This window comes from Gossypium hirsutum, chromosome D13, assembly GCF_007990345.1.
Source record: "Gossypium hirsutum isolate 1008001.06 chromosome D13, Gossypium_hirsutum_v2.1, whole genome shotgun sequence".
In the NCBI taxonomy this organism is placed as follows: Eukaryota; Viridiplantae; Streptophyta; class Magnoliopsida; order Malvales; family Malvaceae; genus Gossypium; species Gossypium hirsutum.
The window spans coordinates 18,579,432-18,599,236 of record NC_053449.1 but is presented as its reverse complement, the minus strand read 5'-3'; the positions used below and the strand labels follow the sequence as shown (position 1 = coordinate 18,599,236).

The following is a 19,805-nucleotide window of genomic DNA, read 5'->3' as shown; positions in this document are numbered from 1 at the left end:
CTTTCACTTCTATTGCAATTTAATCCCTTTTTGCTAATTATTCCTAATTAAGCTAAATTCACCTATCTAAAACTTAATTAAACACACAGCTAGTCTAGTAAATATTTCTAATAATTATTTTCAAACTCAATTTACTAAGACGGAGGCCCAATAATGTACTTTTTCGGTGCTTGTGAATTTTAGGTCATTACACCACTGCAACTTTAGGGAGATAAGACTTGCTTTCTTGAGTCTGCTCCACTACAACCTTAGGGAGATAAGACTTGCTTTCTTAGTCTGCTCTACTGTAACTTTAGGGAGATAAAAATCGCTTTTTTGGGTCTGCTCCACTGCAACTTCAGAGAGATAAGACTTGCTTTCTTAGGCCTACTCCATTGCAACCTCAGGGAGATAAGACCTGCTTTCTTGAGTCTGCTCCACTGCAACTTCAGGGAGATAAGACCTGATGTGATCTACCCTACTGCAACTTCAGAGAGATAAGATCTATCACCTTAATCCGCTCCACTGTAACTTCAGGGAGATAGGATTATTGGCTTTAATCTGCTCCACTACAACTTCAGGGAGATAAGATTTGCCATCTTCAGTCTGCCTCACTACAACTTCAGGAGGATTAGACTTGCTTACTCCAATCCACTCCACTGTAACTTTAGAGAGTTAGGATTTGTGGTTTCACTGATCTGTTCTCTAGGGAACATGACCTGTAAAATTCATTTTATGAACTTAATTATGCCTAGTGATTGAGATGTCATGATCAGAATAAATCAAATGCTCCTAACTAGACATGCATGAATGAATGCAAAATGTCATTTTTTTTGAGAATGATCTCTCATTATCACTCAGGTTATCATTACTCAAAGTTCATTAAGGTCTTATCGCTGACGTGCTACATCACCTTTTTGCTCAACTGGCGTCTCCCAAGAAACACTTAGTCAGATTGCCCCACTGTAACCTTCAAAGTTTAATCCACTAGGACGCAAAATTTTGTACCATCTTTCCTTCGTTGTGACCCAAAGGTAGAAAAATCTGACTTTTCCTCAATTCTCTCCTATCATAATTCAAGGATGCAGATTCTAAAACTCTTTTGGTCATTTTCACCATTCCCAGGGTGTCATGCCAAATTCTTATGCACAAATGAAGAATTTTCTTTTTAAAGGGAACTTCTTCTTATCCCTTGGTGATCATTGCTTTTTTGTTCATTAAAGCTTTGTCACCAACAAGATATCTTGACAAAATCTTAGACATTTCAACTTTTAAACTTGACATGTTCTAAACAATAGTCCTGTTTCAGGTTACTGTATTATTTAGAAACTTCCAGAGTAATATGCAAAACTTCCTTCGTGAAAGTTTATTAGTCCATTAATCATTATTCTAATGCAACATGCTTGCACCAAGATCATAATACTGACTAAGAAATGAATTATCAAATAAGAATAATAGAAAAGAAATTTATTGAGAGCAAGTGTTTTGAAAAGAAAAAGGTATTCAAGAACAGCGAAGAATAAAGTATTACAAGAACAAACAAATTCAGTACAAGTAATATAAAGACTAGATGCCTCGGATATCACAGCTTGAACTTCTCCGTTCAAACTAAGAACCATTTTGAATTTAACACGTGTTTAGGAGATCTACAGTACTTCGTCGATGCCCCAAGATGTCGCCTACCCTTTTCTGTTGATTTAGGTATGGCAAGATCACCATATGCCCCAATCTGATCAATATTTGAGCCGCCCTTTTCGGGTTTTCAACTCAAATCCCCTTTAGTCTCAAGGCGCCCTTTGCGGGTTTTTACCTTGGCCTCTCCTCTTTTTTTTTCGTGATTTAGAGTGCCCTTTGCGGGTTTTCACTTTGATCCCACCATTTCCTTCATGTGAAATATTTCTTGACTGAATCTGAGTTTACAGGATTCGGTAAATTTTTACCATCCATCTCACTCAAAATCAAAGCTCCTCCAAAAAAAGTCTTTTTTACAACATAAGGTCCTTCCCAATTTGGCATCCATTTCCCTCTAAAATCCTTTTATAAAGGGAGAATCTTTTTCAACACCAAGTCCCCCTCATGGAATTCTCTGGGACGAACCTTTTTGTTATAAGCTCGCATCATTCGTTTCTAATACATTTGACCGTGACGAACAGCTTTTAGTCTTTTTTCTTCTATCAGGTTCAACTGATCATATCGAGATTGGATCCATTCGGCCTCATCCAACTTTAACTCAGCCAATACATGAAGAGAAGGGATTTCAACTTCAATGGGTAAAACTGCCTCCATCCTATAAACTAAAGAAAAAGGCGTTGCCCCAGTAGAAGTCCTGATAGATGTTCTATAAGCAAGAAGAGCGAACGGTAACTTCTCATGCCAGTCATTATAAGTTTCAGCCATTTTCCCCATAATTTTCTTGATATTTTTGTTGGTCGCCTCCACTGCACCATTCATTTTTGGGCGATATGGTGATGAATTATGGTGTCTAATATTGAATTGACTGCAGACTTCTACTATTGTGCTGTTATTTATTCAGCGTATTGTCAGATATGATTCTTTCAGGCATTCCATATCGACATATAATTTCTTTTTTCAAGAACTTACTGACTGCTGACTTCGTGACATTAGCATATGAGGCTGCTTCTACCCACTTAGTGAAGTAGTCAATAACCACGAAAATGAAACGATGTCCATTAGAAGCCTTTGGCGATATTGGCCCAATGACATCCATTCCCCACATAGAGGAAAACCATAGAGAAGTCATAACATGAAGAGGTGAAGGAGGCGCGTGTATTTTATCCCCATAAATTTGGCATTTATGGCACTTCTTGGCATAATTGATGCAATCTCTTTCCATGGTGGACCAATAATATCTGGATCTCATGATCTGTCTAGCCATGGTGAATCCATTGGCGTGCGTTCTATAAACACCCTCATGGACTTCTTCTAAAATTTCCTTAGCCTCTACAGCATCCACGCATCTCAACAGTACTCGATCATTTCCCCTTTTGTATAGAATCTCTCCATCTAAGACATAGTCAATAGCTAGTCTTCTCAATGTTCTCTTATCATTCTCCGTTGCCTAATCAGGATATTCGCGATTCTTCACATATAGTAATATATCTTGGTACCAAGGATGTTATCATTCTCCACTTCTTCAATACTGTAGCAGTGGACCGAGATTTCATAAATACTAATTTGAATGGGCTTCATGCCTTCTAATTTTTTCACTTTAATCATGGAAGCTAATGTAGCCAGAGCATCAGCCATCTGATTTTCTTCCCATAGGAGATAACAAGAGGTAATGTTGTCAAACTCTTCAATCAATTCCAGAACCAATCTCTGATAACGAATTAACTTGGGATCTCTCATTTCCCATTCCCCTTTTAGTTGGTATATTACCAATGCGGAGTCTCCATATACTTCTAGTATCTTAATTTTCCGCTCTATGGCTGCTCGGATACCCATGATGAAAGCTTCATATTTAGCCATGTTATTGGTGCAATGAAAGTCCAATTTACTGGTGAAAGGATAATGATCTCCATTTGGAGATACAAGGATTGCCCCAATCCCATCACCTACTGCATTCGAAACTCCGTCAAAGCTTAACCTCCAAGAATAATTTTCTTGAAAATCCTCTTCAGCATTTGCCACACACATCAAGTCTTTATTCGGGAAATCAAAGTCCAAAGGTTCATAATCTTCTAAACCTCTGTTAGCCAAGAAATCTGCTATCGCACTCACTTTGATGGCCTTCTGATTTACATATACTATATCAAACTTGGAGAGCAAAATTTGTCATCTAGTCATCCTCTCATTTAACGGGGTTGATTCCATCATATACTTTAAAAGGTCTAATTTTGGAATTAGCCAAGTCGTATGGTAGAACAAGTATTTCCTCAATCTCTTTGTCGTCCAGATCTGGGCATAACATAATTTTTCAATAGGTGAATATCTCATTTCACAATCAGTGAATTTCTTATTGAGGTAATATATCACCATTTCTTTCTTTCCAGTCTCATCATGCTGACCCAATACACATCCCATGGATTTATCAAACACTGTTAAATACAAAATCAATGGCCTATCCGGGCTAGGTGGTGACTGCACTGGAGTATTCGATAAGTATTGTTTTATCCTTTCAAAAGCTTCCTGGCATTCTTCATCCCAAACACCTGGATTATGTTTCTTCAGAAGACGAAATATGGGGTCACATTTCTCGGTCAACTGTGAAATGAACCGAGTAATATAATTTAGTCTCCCTAAGAAACCTCGAACTTTTTTCTGAGTACGTGGTGGCGATAAATCTCGTATTGCCTTGACTTTTTTTGGGTCAATCTCGATTCCTTTTTCACTGACTATGAAGCCCAACAACTTTCCTGACCGAACTCCAAAAGTGCATTTTGTTGGATTGAGCTTGAGCTGAAACTTTCTTAGTCTTAAGAACAATTTTCTTAGGACTTGTACATGTTTCTCCTCTGTTCTGGATTTGGCAATCATAACATTAACATAAACCTCAATCTCCTTGTGCATCATATCATGAAACAAGGCTACCATGGCTCTCTGATATGTCGCTCCCGCATTCTTTAATCCGAATGGCATCACTTTATAGCAAAATGTTCCCCCAAAAGTAATAAATGTAGTTTTTCCCATATCTTCAGGATGCATTTTTATCTGATTATATCCTGAGAAACCATCCATGAAAGAAAACAACGAATATCCCGCCGTATTATCCACCAAAGTATCAATATGTGGCAATGGGAAATTGTCTTTTGGGCTTGCTTTGTTCAAATCTCTGTAATCCACGCACATTCGTACTTTTCCATCTTTTTTAGGGACTGGACCGATGTTGGCCACCCATTTAGAATATTTGACCTCCTGTAAAAATCCAGCGTCAAACTGCTTCTTGACTTCCTCTTTTATTTTAAGCACAATATCAGGCCTCATTCTTCTGAGCTTATGTTGAACTAGCTTACAATCCTCCCTTACAGGTAGGCGATGCATTACAATATCAGCACTCAATCTGGGCATATCCTGGTATGACCATACGAGGACATCTTTGAATTCTTGGAGTAATTTAATGAGGTCTCGTCTTGTCTTTGCGGAAATCTTAGTTCCAATTTTCACCTCTTTTCCTGCTTCCAAGTGCACAATTTCTATTGATTCCTTGTAAGGTAGGATTTGTTTTTCTTCTTGTTCTACCATCCTCAACAAGTCCAAAGATAAACCACAATCTACGTTATCTTCAAAGTCACGCGATCCCTCTAAACACATGTATCGCTCAAAAAGAAACTCTGAGTTTGTAGCGGCGTCATTCACGTCATTGATATATAGGGATCTATTATGGTTACAAAACAATGTATGAATTTATGTACAATTATTTGTGTAATATGATTATGAAAGAATAACTTAATATATTTACTCATATGGAAAGAATAAAATAATATTTGCTCGAAACAATTGCAAAGATGTATTTTATTAAAATAATGATGTTTGAACATAAGCCTATTTCACAAAAGAGTTCTTATTGTCTCTAGGCTAAAACAACAAGTTGGTTCTGAATATTACTCTGAGAAAGTTCTAACGACTTCAGGTATTTCTTCCGCAATCCAATTATTTAGAACACTCCCAGGTTCATAAGGACAAATGTCTAACAAGCTCCCCTCTTCATTTGCATCCTCATTTATGGCATTGATGTGCATATTTTCCAACGTCTCTTCGATGCTTTCATCAATCAATATCCTTCTCTTAGAATGAATGATCCCTCCAGATATGAAAGGTTTGGATATGTGGGGAATTATCATTGGCTCCCAATTAATCTCCTCCCCACTTAGACGCGCCCTTCTTCTTTCCTGCCTTTTTTCTAACTCATTTTTCTCTATCATTTATCTGACTTATACCCTAAGACAAAGTGGTCTTGTTTCTCTTTTAGCACCGGAATCTCAATTCTTCCTTGAATATATTTCCCTAATCCTCCTCTGGGTAAAGCTCATTTCCCTACCAACAGTTGCAAACCCATCTCTGTAGTTTTGGATATTTTAGGCACTAGAATTTTGCTCCCTTCAGGAATAAATGTTGCATTTACAAACTCCAAAGATTGAAAAGAGCATTCCACCGATTCGTCATTAGTTTCCACATACGGCGCCTCATTAGATGCCGCCGCTATGATATCCTCTTCGCCGTTTATTATCACCAGCCGACCTTCTGATACTAGCTTCAAATTCTGATATAATAATGATGGTACAGCCCCGGTCGAATGTATCCATGGTCTCCCTAATAAGAAATTGTAGGATGGATTGATGTCCATTACGAGGAAATTCACCTCATAAACTATTGGACCAATCAGTAGGGGTATCTCAATTCTTCCCATGACCTTTCTTTCTGTACCGTCAAATGCCCTCACTATATTTAGGCATGTTTTCATGTGCAAGCTGCCTACGGGAAGCCTGTTAAGAATGGATAATGGCAACACGTTCAATGCTGATCTATTATTAATAAACACTCCTGACAAGGTATACCCCTTACATCGTGTAGTAATATGCAAAGCCTTAGTAGACCCCATGCCCCCAGGTGGTATTTCATCACCATTGAAGAATTTGAAATTATCAGCACTGAAATTATTAACCAATCGATCCAATTTGTTAACAGAAATATCATTGGCCACATAGGTTTCGTTCAGCACCTTCATCAATGCACTTCGATGTACTTTTGAATTCAAGAGTAAGGCTAGTACAGATATACGAGCCGGTTGTTTATGCAATTGTTCGACAACACTATACTCACTATGCTTCAAAAATTTGAGGAATTCCACAGCTTCTTCCTCTTTCACTAGCTCGTTGATGGATAACACAAGCTCAGCTATTTTCTCCTTCTTTTGTTCCACTGTTATGGCCCTTCCTTTCACAGGTTCTGGATAAGCACCTATACCCTGATCCTCTGTAATCTCCTTTCCAGGGACAGTTGTATTGCACTCATAGTTTCACAGAACTTTCCTACTATCTTGGTAAGAAAAGGTCGTAGGTTTCTTAATTATGATATTTGGCATTACTGGTATTTTCACTTCATCATTCTTTGGTCGCGAGATGATGACGACAGGATGAGTTACTTTTGGAACCTTCATTGATTCAGATGCGCATATACTTCCTTCTTCATTAACTTCTTTGTAAAACTCCACTTCTTTGTCATCCATCATGCCTTGAACTAAGTTTTTGAATTTTGTACACTCTTGAATCTCGTGTCCCTCCTCGTTATGGAACTCACAGTAGTTTTTTACCCTTCTAAAGCTTCTTTTCGAATCCAAAACAAACAACCCCCTTTCTACTATTTTCTTCCAGACCCATTTTAAAGGAATTATCACTTCTGTGATATCTTCCTTGATTCTTCTACCCATATCTCTATTTATCATATTCACTCCATTATCATTATGATTAGGCAACGGGTTCTCTGTACTGGGCGAATCATCCAATTTAACAATGCCCATGTCTATGAGTATTTTAACCAGCTTTTTAAACGCCGTACAATTTTCTATGGAATACCCCATGATTCCCACGTGATAATCGCATTGTGTGTTTGCATCGTACCATTTGGGGTACGGAGGCTGTAGAGGTCTTAAGTAGTAAGGGGAAACAACATGTGCATCAAATAAATTTTGATACAGCTCCCTATACGACATTGGAATTGACGTAAATTGAAGCTTCTCTGTGTTTTATCTTGTGTCGGGTTCCTGTTTTGATGAACCTTGTTGGTTAACAGCCACCTTTCTCGGCTGATTCACCGTAATCATTTTTGAATAACCCTTGCTATATGAACTTGTGTTGTTGACCTCATTTTCTTTCTTCTTCGAGGCTGATTTTCTGCTACTTTCTACAGCATCAATCTTCCCACTTCTGATAGCATTTTCTATCATTTCACCGTTCATAACTATGTTAGAAAAGCTTTTCGTGGCATTTCCTACATATGTGTGACAAATGGGGCTTTCAATGTGTTAACGAAAAGTATTGTCATCTCTCTTTCTAGAAGAGATGGCTGAACTCGAACGACAACCTCCCCCCACCTCTGTGCGTATTGCCTAAAACTTTCACTGGGCTTCTTTTCAATGTTTTGTAGAGTGATTCTATCAGGTACCATGTCGGTTACATGACTGTACTGCTTTATGAATGCCTGTGCTAAATCTCTCCACGAATTAATCTTGGTACGACTCAATTGATTGTACCACTTGGATGCTGCCCCTGTGAGGCTATCCTGGAAACAATGTATCAGCAGTTGGTCATTATTAACATACGCAGTCATCCGCCTACAAAACATGGTAATATGAGCTTCGGGCCCACTAGTTCTATTGTACTTCTCAAACTCTGGCATTTTGAACTTGTAAGGGAGTACTAAATCCGGAACCAAGCTTAGTTCTTTAGCATCAATCCCATGGTAGCTCTCAGTACTTTCCATCGCTCTAAATTTTTCTTCCAGCCATTTATACTTTTCTTCTAGCTGTTTTGGCAATTCATCTTTCATTTTTTCTTTTCCAGCTACTTTATTAAAATTAGGGATAGCAGGATTAACAAGGTTGTCTCCGGGGTTAGAGCCTGATCCACCTTGAAAATTCATTGGTGTTGCAGCACCAGCCTGAAACTCTTGAGGCTTGATGGTCACAGAAGATTTGCGCGGATATGCCTCAACATGCTGAGGGGTAAAGCCAGGGGGATAAACAGGTCCCTCACTGTCTCCTTCTTCAACATTGAGCACAGAGCCCTTTCCTTTATCAGTACCTCCGGTCAACAACTGAGTTAATTGAGTCATCATATTCCCTTGAGATTCCATCATTTTGTCCATCATATTCTGCTGAATCTTCTCGAGCTGCTCTTTCATCTGCTGCTGAAGCTGATCCTGCATTTTCTTTTGGAACTGCTCTAGCCTTTCTAATCTTTGATCCATGTCTTTGGTTTTCGCTCGAGTACCGTAACGATGTTTGGTAGGTTGGTTGGTTTCCAGATTAACTGAGGAGTAATTTAAATCAATTAGAATCTTTTAATATTTTTTAATGCATATGAAGTAATGCAATGTATGAAATAAATGCAAAAAAAGCATCAATTATGATTCAATTCCATCTAGGAAAACTTTACTAGAAAATAAATTTCTTTACATAAAGTGAATTACAAATAAGGTTTTGCTCGAATACTCAACACCCTAATCTTTCTAAGTAACAAAGTTAACTCTTGCCCTCGATCTGACTCTAACTCATACTTCACGCTCACCATGTCAGCCTGCACCGCTAAAGTCTGTATGTGATCAGCCACTTCTCGAATCTAGACCACAGCTTCCCCCATAATATGATTTCTGCTGCTAACTTGATTCTGAAAGTAGTGAACCTGTTCATTATTACGACTTTCATTTGCTTCTAAGTACTCGATCCGGATCTCACAATTTTGTAATACCGTTTTTACTCTTCTATTCTTTTCTTCATTTCTTCAATCTTGCTCAAGCTTACTCTCAATTCTATTGCAGAGTTTTGATTTCGATATTGATGAAGAGATCTTTCCAACTCGATCACCCTGTCCTTTAACTTGCCTTTTTTCTTTTGGCTTTCTGACAAACTCTTCTCTAAAGTCTCATTTCGTGTCCGAACCTCTTGGAATTTCTGTTCCCATCTATCGACTTTGTCTTTTTCTTCTCGAATTTCTGCTCGCAACTGTTTTGAAGTTTTTCCTAGCCCGGCAGTTCTCATTGACAGACGCAACTTTTTATAATCTGTCTTCAAACTATCCAACTCCTCATCAGCCTTTTTTTTCCCTTTTTTTAATTTCTCAGTTTCGAGCTTTTGAACGTCTATGTCTAATCTTAAGTTTATCTTCTCTTCCTCTATTTATTCTATCTTTTTTTCTAAATCCGTATTTCTTCTTTCAAAATCTTGTCTTATGATTTCCAACTCAGAAGGGACGACCCGCAAATATTCCTCTATTGACTGGCTGTTTTCTTGTTTTGACTTAGGTGTATTATCATTGATCCTCCTAACCCACCATTCATTATACTCAAGAGTTGTCATCAGACCCACGGCTAACCTCTTCATCCGACGAGTGTGTTTCCATGCACTGGATATCTCTTGAATCTTTTTTCTATAACCATCATCCCTATATGAGAATTCACAATCAGCTATTCCTTGGGTTGTAGGTATAAATTGCCTTGACCTATACTGCCTTAGCACTAGCAATGGGACATATCCAACAGCTCCCCAAATTCCAAGCAGAGGAACCCAATCAAAATTACCACATCTATACAGGATCTCACCCGGAAGCAACCAAGGGGCTCTCCACTCGATGTCCTCTTCTTGAAGATTTTGAAGAATTGCCATCCACTTCTCCTCTAAAATGTTGTCTCTTCTCGATGTGGCTACAATATCCTTTAGTGGTGAATAATTTTCAGAGAAAACCCGATACAAAACCCTATCAACCTTCCAAAAGTGACTGTGAAACCACGCGAGTAGGAGCTGTGCACATCCAATGAATCTACCCTCTCCCGCTTTCCGGCATGCACTCTATGACCTGAAGGTTTCTGCTAAAATTGTTGGAATTGGTGTAACCCTCTTATCAAGCCGGTCAAATAAATCGGTGACTGCTTCATCAACATGTCCCAAAACTTTGGGGAAGACAACTAAGCCATATATACTCAAAGCAAAGATGTCTACCCTCTTCCTCACATCTAGGTGTGTTAGAATTAAATCTTTCAAACTCTTCCAAGGAATGCACTTGCTATCCCCCTTTTGCTTAATCCGTGCAGCAATCCACTGTTCACTCATCCCCGTTATATTCATCAGCTTCTTCGAAAAGGTTGGCACATTTACGGCTCTTGAGTAGACTTTGTCTACTTGAAACTTTGAACATCGAAGTAAAGCCATATATTCTTCTATCGTAGGCACCAAATCGACCTTCCCAAATGTGAAGCAGCTGTAAGCAGGATTCTAAAACTGGGTGAGGGCTCGAAACAAATGCTTGTCTACCTTCACATCAAGAAAATAAGGCAAATCCCCATAATTATTATAAAATAGCTGTCTAACCTTGTCATTCCACTGATCCTAGATTTCCTTCAACTCTTGCAAATTGTTTTGAGTTACACTGATGCTAGTAAAGTCCCATAATTCTGATATATATCCATTAGCCAAACTATCGCCTTTCTCTTGCTCTGTTGTTTCAGACCAAGTTCGGACAGCCACATTATCTTCCACTTTATCAAGAAACCCTTTTTCCATGATAAGCTTTCATCTAGCAACTGAATATGAATCGATGCCTTTTATAATGAAATGAAATGCCATGTCATGCAATCAAAATAAAACCAAAAAAGTCAGTATCATATATAAACATAAAATATAATCAAGAAATAGTAAAACACCTATTCGGATATCTACTAGGGTTCAGTTTAGTTCTACCTAAAGTGGATTCCTAAGGTTCATTATATGAAGTTCGGCTTCTAGGGCAAAGGTACCCGAACCAGCAAATTCCTTGATCTTCACCCATTATAGGCTCATAAAGATCAAGTTCGGTTCAGGGGAATACATTTCCCTATGACTATATCGAGATAAAAATCTCACGAAGGCATAGGTACAGATGTATCCTGAAAGAGGTCCACTATCCTATACGGAGGTGAAAACCTCACGAAGGAATAGTTTCTCACTCCCACCTAAAGGGTAAAATTATCCAACACATGTAATGTACAATGCAAAAAAACAACAACTAAAGTACTTAGATCAATTAAGCACGAAAAGAACGAATGTAAAAGGATTTTATGAATTTAAAACAAATTTCATTTTTTTCGACCATAAGACAGAAATTAATCAACTTTGTGGCTCGACTCTCAAAATTTGTCCTCAGCAGAGTCGCCAAGCTGTCAAAACCATTTTTATTTTGTAAAACGGGGTCGACTTGGATTTTGAAAAAAAAATGAAAATGGGAGTCGCCACCAATCTTTTATTGAGGTGTGATTGGATCACCTAAAAATGGCTTTGGTCTACGAGTTTTAGAAAAACGGATCCGGGAGTCGGTTACGTACGAGGAAGGATTAGCACCCTCGTAACGCCCAAAAATTGGTAACTAATTGGTTAATTAGTGTCTTAATGTCGAGAGTTGAAAAATATGATCCTTAGTAAAAACTTAAAAAAATGTGTTACTTATTAAGACTCTTCTCATTTCAGAGAAAGAAAATGTCACACCCAATGCGTCAGGGAACGATATTCTACTTCCTCAAAAATTAGTTTGTCCAAAATATTCGTGTAATAAAATTTAAAAGAATATTCATTTGTTTAAGATTTATAAAGAAATCGCGGCCCAATACATTAGGGCACAATTTCTCAAAATTCTAAACATTGAATATTTCATTTATTATTTTTTAGAAAAAAAATCTTCATCTCGAGAAATGAACGCGTGACATCCAATACGTTAGGACACGACATGTTGAATTCCCGATAACAAGCTTTTATTTTGTTTGATTAAAGAGCATTCTCGATAATTAGATTCAACGAAGAAAATTGGAACCCAATACGTTAGGGCTCAATCCTTTCGAAGATCCTAAATACGAGTATTACCTTTATTTTTTAAAGTTTTCAATTTTTAAGAATTCGAGTAAAAAAATCGGTGTAATGCTACATTTGATGCATAAATAAATGCCGCTTTAACAAATGACAATAATGAATACAACAATGATATAGGAATAATATGAACAATAAATACACGAAATTACTACAAATAAGGTAAAATAATCAATGACATACAAAATATCAAATAAATGAGCAAAATAAAAAAAATATGATATTCTTTTAAAATATGAATGAAAACATAAATAAACAAGTGAAGGAAATAAACAAAATTATAAAAAAATATAAAGAATATAGGGTGTGTATATAATATATACATTGAAATTATGAAGTATAAAAGACATACATATGGATATATATATACGAATATGGATTGTAAAATTTATAAAAAAAAATATATAATGCATTTACGAAAATAAAGTAAAATATATAAATATATAAAAAATATGTATTAAAAATATAAGTATATATATGTACATATATAAGTTATAAAATAAATATATAGATTATGAAAATAATGATTATATATATAAGTTATAAAAAAGAAAAAATAATTATATTATTGAAATTAATTAATTCCCTAAAAAAACAAAAAAATGACTAATTTTGGACTGGAGATAAAAATCTGCGGCAAATCTGCAAATAAATGAAGTCTAAAGGATCATATTGAACACGCAAATAACGCAGAGGGGCTGGAAAGGAAATTCTCCCTTCTCCTCTAAATGGCGTCGTTGAAATAGGATCAAATTGAAATAAAAAATAAATTAAAGGGGTAAAATAAAAAAAACCCAATTGTAAGAACATTAAAAGGCGAAGGGGCTAAAAGCGCCATTTACCCCTCCGCATAAAAACACGCGGATCCTAGGCCGAGTCGGATCGGTTTCGGGTCGGCCTCCCCAAAACGACGCCGTTTTGGCACCTGGGGAGCCTTAATGAAACAACTCCGTTTCATTAGGCTATTTAAGCAAAAAACCATTTCAAAATTTTCATTTTTCCTTTATTTTAAAAAAAAAACCAAAAAAAACTCTAAAAAAAAACACTCTCCCTTCGATAAGTCCGGCCAGGGGCCCGGGCACCAGCCGATCGTCGGCCACCGCGCCGGCCGCCGATCTCCGGCGATGGCATCGCCATCTGCGGTAGCCGGAAAAGGAGAAAATCTCCTATTCGATCCTTTCGACCTTTCTAAACCCAAATCCGGGTTCAAAGTCTCTAAAAAATCAACAAAAAACGCGAAGAAATCAAGAAACCTTTCGGTTTCCGACCACCGATCCTCGGGGATGGCTCTCTCGACCATCTCAGCTTCGTTTCAAAATCAAAAGAAAAGTTGTTTCTTTCTTTCTCTTATTTATTTTATTTGTATGTAAATAAAAAATATATATAATAACAGTAGACTAACGAAAAAGGAAAAAAAACTGTTGATATCAACCTTTTGAATTGATTTCTGTTTTCTCAGTATTGAACTCTCTATTTGTATTTTCGGTTCCTCTTTTTGTGCGAAATGCTACTTTTTTATTGATTTTCTAATCCCTTTTAATCTTTAATGGCTTTTTATAGCCATAATGAAACAATATAAAGAAGCAAATCTGTTCATATCAATTTGATTTTGCAAATCTTTGATTTTCTTGCCATATATTTCCTTTCTTGCTGTGCAGGTGAAGGCGCGCGTGGAGATTCGGCTCGTGCGGAGGACATGGTTGCGGCGTGAACGTTTACCCCAGAAACCCTAGGGGTTTCTGAAATTGTTTTGGACTACTGGGTTTGTAATTTTGGGCCTTTGTTTTATTTCGGGTTTGGGCCATGTAGGCCTGCTGTAATTCGGGCCTTCTATACCCGGGCAAAATCGGGTATTACAGAAATTATAGCATATTGCTTTGCTTACAGCTAAATTTGCATGACAAAAACTCTGAAGCACCAAGAAGACACTCTAAACCTACTGCACATTATTACACGCCAAGCGAGGGAAGAAGGGGATGATGTATTTTTGATATGCAAAAATAATAAATTTGTATAACCTATGCATGATATAGAACTTTTTTTCAGAATCTACAGCAAAGAAAGCCCTGCCTCCATCCACGATGCCTCCGATACTGTCTCCGGTCAGCTTTTGCCATTCTTACCGGACTACTATTCCATTCGGACTGCAATCTGTATATGGAGGAAAACAGAGAATAAGCAGCTAATGGTTGGTTATGAATACGATAGAACAAGCGCAAGTAACAAAATGGTTTGGCAGTAAATTACATCGGGAAGGCAAAGGAACGAGTGCTTGTCGTGCTGCTATCCGATCTAAGAGAGAGATTGCCTGAATATGCTATCGGTCCAGAGTAGCTTATTAGACCTGTTAAGGGCCCTGCAGCAGAGAAACTAGACTCCCCATTTCCGTTTTGAAGATTGCTTGAAAAAGGTTGATCAGCTGTCTCTTCAAGTTTGGATGTTCTTCCAGTCTCGAGAGGCTTGTTGGAACCTTTGCCGCTTGTTGGTGCAGAAGATCTGGAGTCAAATGTGATGCTTCCAGTTTCATTGACAAGGCCACTGCTAGTTGCTTCCAAAGAAGCAGAGGCTGGAGCAGGACTGATTGGGGTAGCTTCCCCTTTCCCACTGTCCGATCCTTCAGCTGTGGAGACCAAAGCAGGAGCAGAAAGAATTAGGTTGTTTGATTCTTCAACCGCAGAAGCCACTATCACTTCCTTTTTACTTGAGTTCTGCGTATACAGTAAATCCATAATGTTATTACAAGGAGTTTTGATATGGTAAATTGATATTTTATTAACTTTGAACTAGATTTTTTTACCTCAAAGGACTGTTGTTCAATTCTGTCACTTTTGCAATCAGGAGACATGGCTTCAGATTTCAGTGTGGTCAATTCAGGCAATGAAAGTATGTCTCCTAGGGTAAACAACTCTTTGGAGCCGTCATTTGACATCATTTCCATTGCATCATCCTTCATGTCTCTTGTCACCAGCAAATCCCTAGGATCCCATTCGTTCGAAATTCCCTTGTTAGACTTGTTTTCTTCTAGAGATAAGGCAATATCCTGCATATATGTATCGGCGTCGAGTTTTTTGTTAGAGCCACCTTCATTGTCAATATCCTTCCCAGATTGATTTTCTTCCGGAGAAAAGGAAATGTCTTGCATGGGCATATCAGTCTCTGACATTTCTTTCATTAGTTCATTATCTTGATCCTTTTTGGGATACGAAAAGTTGCACTCGCTCTTCTCGTCCACACTGCTTTCAAACAAGAACATGTCTTGTGTCGGAACTCCCTCATCAATACAAATGTCCTTGACAACATGATATGTACTCTCTTTATAACAAACTACCAATTCAGGCAATTCACAATCCATTACACTTTTGTCCAAATAAAAAACCGAGTCCTGAAATGAATCCATATTCTTTGAAGAATGAGAGTTAAATGTCACAAAATCTCGGACCTCCTTTTCATTACCATTAGAAAAGTCGAGTACACTGTTGGAACAATCAAGTTCAGAAGCTGTCCATTCATCTCGTGTATTCTCTGAATATATTGAGAAATCTGAATCCAGTTCATCGCTCTTTATATCATGCACGACTCCATTCTGATTTTCCTTCACAGTATCATCCGTGCTCAGTTCAGTAGCATCTGAAGACTTTTCTTTGTTCTCAAAAGGTTTAGTGTCAGCTAAGAAGGAATAAGGCTTCGAATCATTCTTGTAGCCTATAGTTGAATGGCAAATCACTTGTTCATTATCTGCAAGTACATAAAAACATCCTATAAACACTGAATTCTTAATATATAAATGACTAAATGTAGTTGGCAGAATAACATCTGAAAGACGAAAATATGTACGGGAGAGACAGACAGAGAGGCAGAGATGAAAGAGAACGAAAATAGAGATGGGGTTATTACCAAGTTTCATGTTTCACGATGGTTGGCCTCGGATCACAATGTCTTCAGCCATACACCAAAGGCGTTGGAGAGCTACTCTGCACATGAAATGCAGGACAAGTTAGGTCAGTAACGAACTTGAAATTTCCTACAAAGGGAAAACAGAAACAGCTACCAGCAGACATTAAAAAGAAAATTGTTCGATGAAAAACTCGCTAAGACGAAGCAGCTGATAGGATCAATTGAAACCACCATGTCATAAATATTCTCCAGCTAAATTACTGACAAAGAAAACCATCCTCTATTTTTCCATGATTGCTTTCAAACATTGAAATACATGAAAACCAAACAAGAATACATCTGTAAGAACCAAGCAGTCTTAACCCTAAAACTAATTTATATTCAAAGATTAAAACAGAAATCCATTAAAAAGAAGCGAAGGCAGTATGATAACAGAGATGGAAGTAATCTAAACCAGATTAGTAGAACCTAAGTCCAAGCTCATTTATTAGCTTGAAGAAACCAACAATTATCCAATTATAGGCACCAAAAACAGAGCCCTAAATATCCAAACCACAGTAATTTTCCTAAACCAAAAATCTAATTATCCAATTATATACAACAATAATAGTTACCAACAGATTGCTCCATGATAAAAAAAAAACCTTTCTTTTCACTATGGGGAATCTTCTGTTTTATGTACAAAAAGACGAGAGAAAAGTTTTTAACTTTTTTGAAAAGCTTACATGCAGTTTAAAATTGATTTTCAAACCCCAAAACGAACCCTTTTTCCCTTTTTTTTTCCCAACAAAAGCTGCCATCTGTTGTGTTTATACCTTTAACTAGATCTAATCCACTGCAATTATTTATAGAGGAAAAAAAATCACAGATTGGTTTAACTCAAATAGATGAAAAAGATGCAGTAAAAAACAAAAGGAGAGAATATCAGAGATCTGAAACAGATCCCAACAAATACAAAAACCCAAAAGAGAGAAACAATCATACATGAAAATATATTAAAATAAATGATAGTAGCTGTACCTTTATGATTCAGAACATAAAACATTCATCAATATTTCACTGCATAAAGGTTAGAGAAAAGGGAGAACCTATGGAGTTTTGGGGTCTTCACTCTTCAAAGGAAGCAAAGCAAATAAAAAAGAAACAATCTTTTCATTTAGAAGCTTTAAAAGCAGAGCTTAAAAAACCCCAAGTTTGAAGAAGGTTTGGGGGGTTTTAAAACAGAGGAATATTGTAAATTAATAAAGAAATGAGTGAGTTGTAATTATTGAAAGATTAAAACTCCACAGCTACTATCTGTTATTAATGGCCGAGAGAACCAAACACTGTCTATATTTATTATTATTTTAATGGATTTGGGTTTTTGGCTGAGAGACTCCAACATCTTTCCTTCACTTTCCCCATTCCCATTTGTAGAAGTAAGTTAACCAAACTGATAACACCACTTTACCTGTTCACTTTCCCAGGATTTAAAAAAAAAACAAATTTTCTTTCCAGCCAAACAGCAACAACTACAAATACAAGGGAAAAAAACACAACCTTTTTTTTCTCTCTTTTTCCCTTTTGACTTCGTTTTTTTTGGAACCTGACAATAATCTTAGCTCTGTTCCTCAAAGTCAAAATGGTTAAGTTGATATTATTTTTCGCCGGAGAAGCTATTTAGTAGCGAAAACGGCAGAGGGGTAACAAAAAAAAAGGGGGAAGGATAAAGTGGAAGTGGGAATAGAGTGCAGATGATGAAGATGACGGTGATATCGCGTGCACGTGTAGGTTTGTTAGGTACCCCACCATGGCTACTTTCATCCTCCCCACTTTTTGCGAGTCAGACCCTCTCTTCCTTTGAGAACTGGTCGTCGACAACGGTTTTCACTTTTCATTTTACAACCTATGGATCAGACGTTGGATCGGGTTTACATCTACGCTTTAATTATATTGACGTTGACTTTTTTTTTAAGTACACCCGAGCCTATGTAAGGGTGAGTTTGGATGGATGATTAGGTGCGATGCGGTACGTTTAGCTTACTTTTTGTCTCAAACTATAGTATCGTTACAATATCTAATCTTACCGCCACCGCTGTTTTTACACTAACCGTAGGTAAATGCATCGCCCATCCAAACTCACCCTAAGTTTACAATTTTATTTAAGTGTCAAAATATATCTAAATTGATTAAAAATTTTATTTAAATTATTAAATTATTCGAAATTTTTTTATTTAAGTGATTAGGTTAATTTTTAAAAAAAAAATTAATTAGCAAGTTCTAAATGATGATTTGATGATCAGTACAATGAATCGATACCCATTAACAAGCAGAAAAACATACTTTATATCTAGGTCGATTTCATGACCAGTTTTAGATTCGTGACATTTAAAATTATTTCATTAAAATAAATTATAAAAGAGAAAAAAATTTCAATTGGTGCAAACAGTGCTAACAAAAAAAATCATATAATAACATTATTTTATAAACATAAAAGCCTAAGTTGGATCCCAATTAATCTCATTAACCTCTCCTGATATAGAAAAAAAGAAGTAACAAGTGATAACAATAATAGTTATATATTTAAGGATGAGCAATTTTGTGATTTTAAATTAAACAAGATAATAACTATTTTACTAAAAAAAGCCCATAAACTTTATTTACTCGAATGAGTTAAAAAACCCAAAATGTATCTACGTGGAAGCGTTTTAAGAGAGAATTTAAAAAAGCGCGCTGACGAGGACACGCTTTATCCCGTGTCAGCAAAAACGTGCTCACATGGGCGCGCTTTTGCATGTGCTCAAACTAAATTTTTAAAAAAATGTCATTTTTTTTAAAATGTCATTTTTTAAAAATATTATAAAAATAGACCAATTTTTTGAAAATTTACGAGAATAAGCCTTTATAAAGACCCAAAGTGGCAACATCATTTTTTTTTTGTGACAGATCTTTATATAGACCAAAGTCTCATTTCCCTTGTTTTTTTAAACAATGTGGGGTGTGAGATATATGTATATATAGACTTATAAATAGGCTTGCAACTTGTTCCTAGACAACATGAGATTCCTTCCTCTTTTAACTAACAACATAAAATTAAAAGCTACACTATATTTTATACTTTTTTACTTATAGAGTTTAAAGTTTTTTTTACAAAAAGTTAACATTTGTTACATTATAAATACAATTTTTAAACTCTATAAGTAAAAAAATTATAAAATATAAAATAAGTATGGTAAAGTATTAAAAAATATTTAAAAAATTACTAATAGTTGAGTGATCATTTTGTAAGTTTTTATAATTCAATAGCCATAAAATCATAGTTAAGTGACTACTAATGTAATTTAATCTAGATATTAAAACGTGAAAAATAATTATTATATTTTATGTA

At 36.5% G+C, this 19,805-nt stretch overlaps 2 protein-coding genes across 9 annotated transcripts; both read right to left on the bottom strand.

The window, feature by feature from the left end:
• Positions 1 to 5,965: 5,965 nt before the first annotated feature.
• Positions 5,966 to 7,456, bottom strand: LOC107919326 (uncharacterized). Its single transcript, XM_041108591.1, has 2 exons — positions 7,025 to 7,456; positions 5,966 to 6,922 (listed from the first exon to the last, which is right to left on the bottom strand). Exons 1-2 carry the CDS (start codon positions 7,454 to 7,456, stop codon positions 5,966 to 5,968), a joined length of 1,389 nt encoding a protein of 462 aa, XP_040964525.1.
• A 6,941-nt stretch (positions 7,457 to 14,397) lies between these two features.
• On the bottom strand, positions 14,398 to 18,330 carry LOC107920186 (uncharacterized). Of its 8 annotated transcripts, none has more exons than XM_016849747.2 (5): positions 17,978 to 18,330; positions 16,439 to 16,515; positions 15,342 to 16,279; positions 14,792 to 15,252; positions 14,398 to 14,695 (listed from the first exon to the last, which is right to left on the bottom strand). In XM_016849747.2, the coding sequence occupies exons 2-5, from the start codon at positions 16,446 to 16,448 to the stop codon at positions 14,587 to 14,589; spliced, it is 1,518 nt and encodes a 505-aa protein (XP_016705236.1). In that variant the 5' UTR covers positions 16,449 to 16,515; positions 17,978 to 18,330; the 3' UTR covers positions 14,398 to 14,586. The 8 variants fall into 8 exon arrangements, with proteins under 8 accessions (XP_016705236.1, XP_040964740.1, XP_040964738.1 ...); XM_041108806.1 differs by having other exon boundaries at positions 16,593 to 18,327; XM_041108804.1 differs by having other exon boundaries at positions 17,164 to 18,327.
• Positions 18,331 to 19,805: the final 1,475 nt, after the last annotated feature.

Coding starts and splice junctions, on each gene's coding strand:
- LOC107920186 (XM_016849747.2), bottom strand. Junction 15,253..15,341: donor TTGAACAACAGTCCTTTGAG/GTAAAAAAATCT, acceptor CTGTATACGCAG/AACTCAAGTAAAAAGGAAGT. Junction 14,696..14,791: donor CGTTCCTTTGCCTTCCCGAT/GTAATTTACTGC, acceptor CTCCATATACAG/ATTGCAGTCCGAATGGAATA.
- LOC107919326 (XM_041108591.1), bottom strand. CDS start 7,456: ATGGGCATTGTTAAATTGGATGATTCGCCCAGTACAGAGAACCCGTTG. Junction 6,923..7,024: donor ATGATGAAGTGAAAATACCA/GTAATGCCAAAT, acceptor GTCCCTGGAAAG/GAGATTACAGAGGATCAGGG.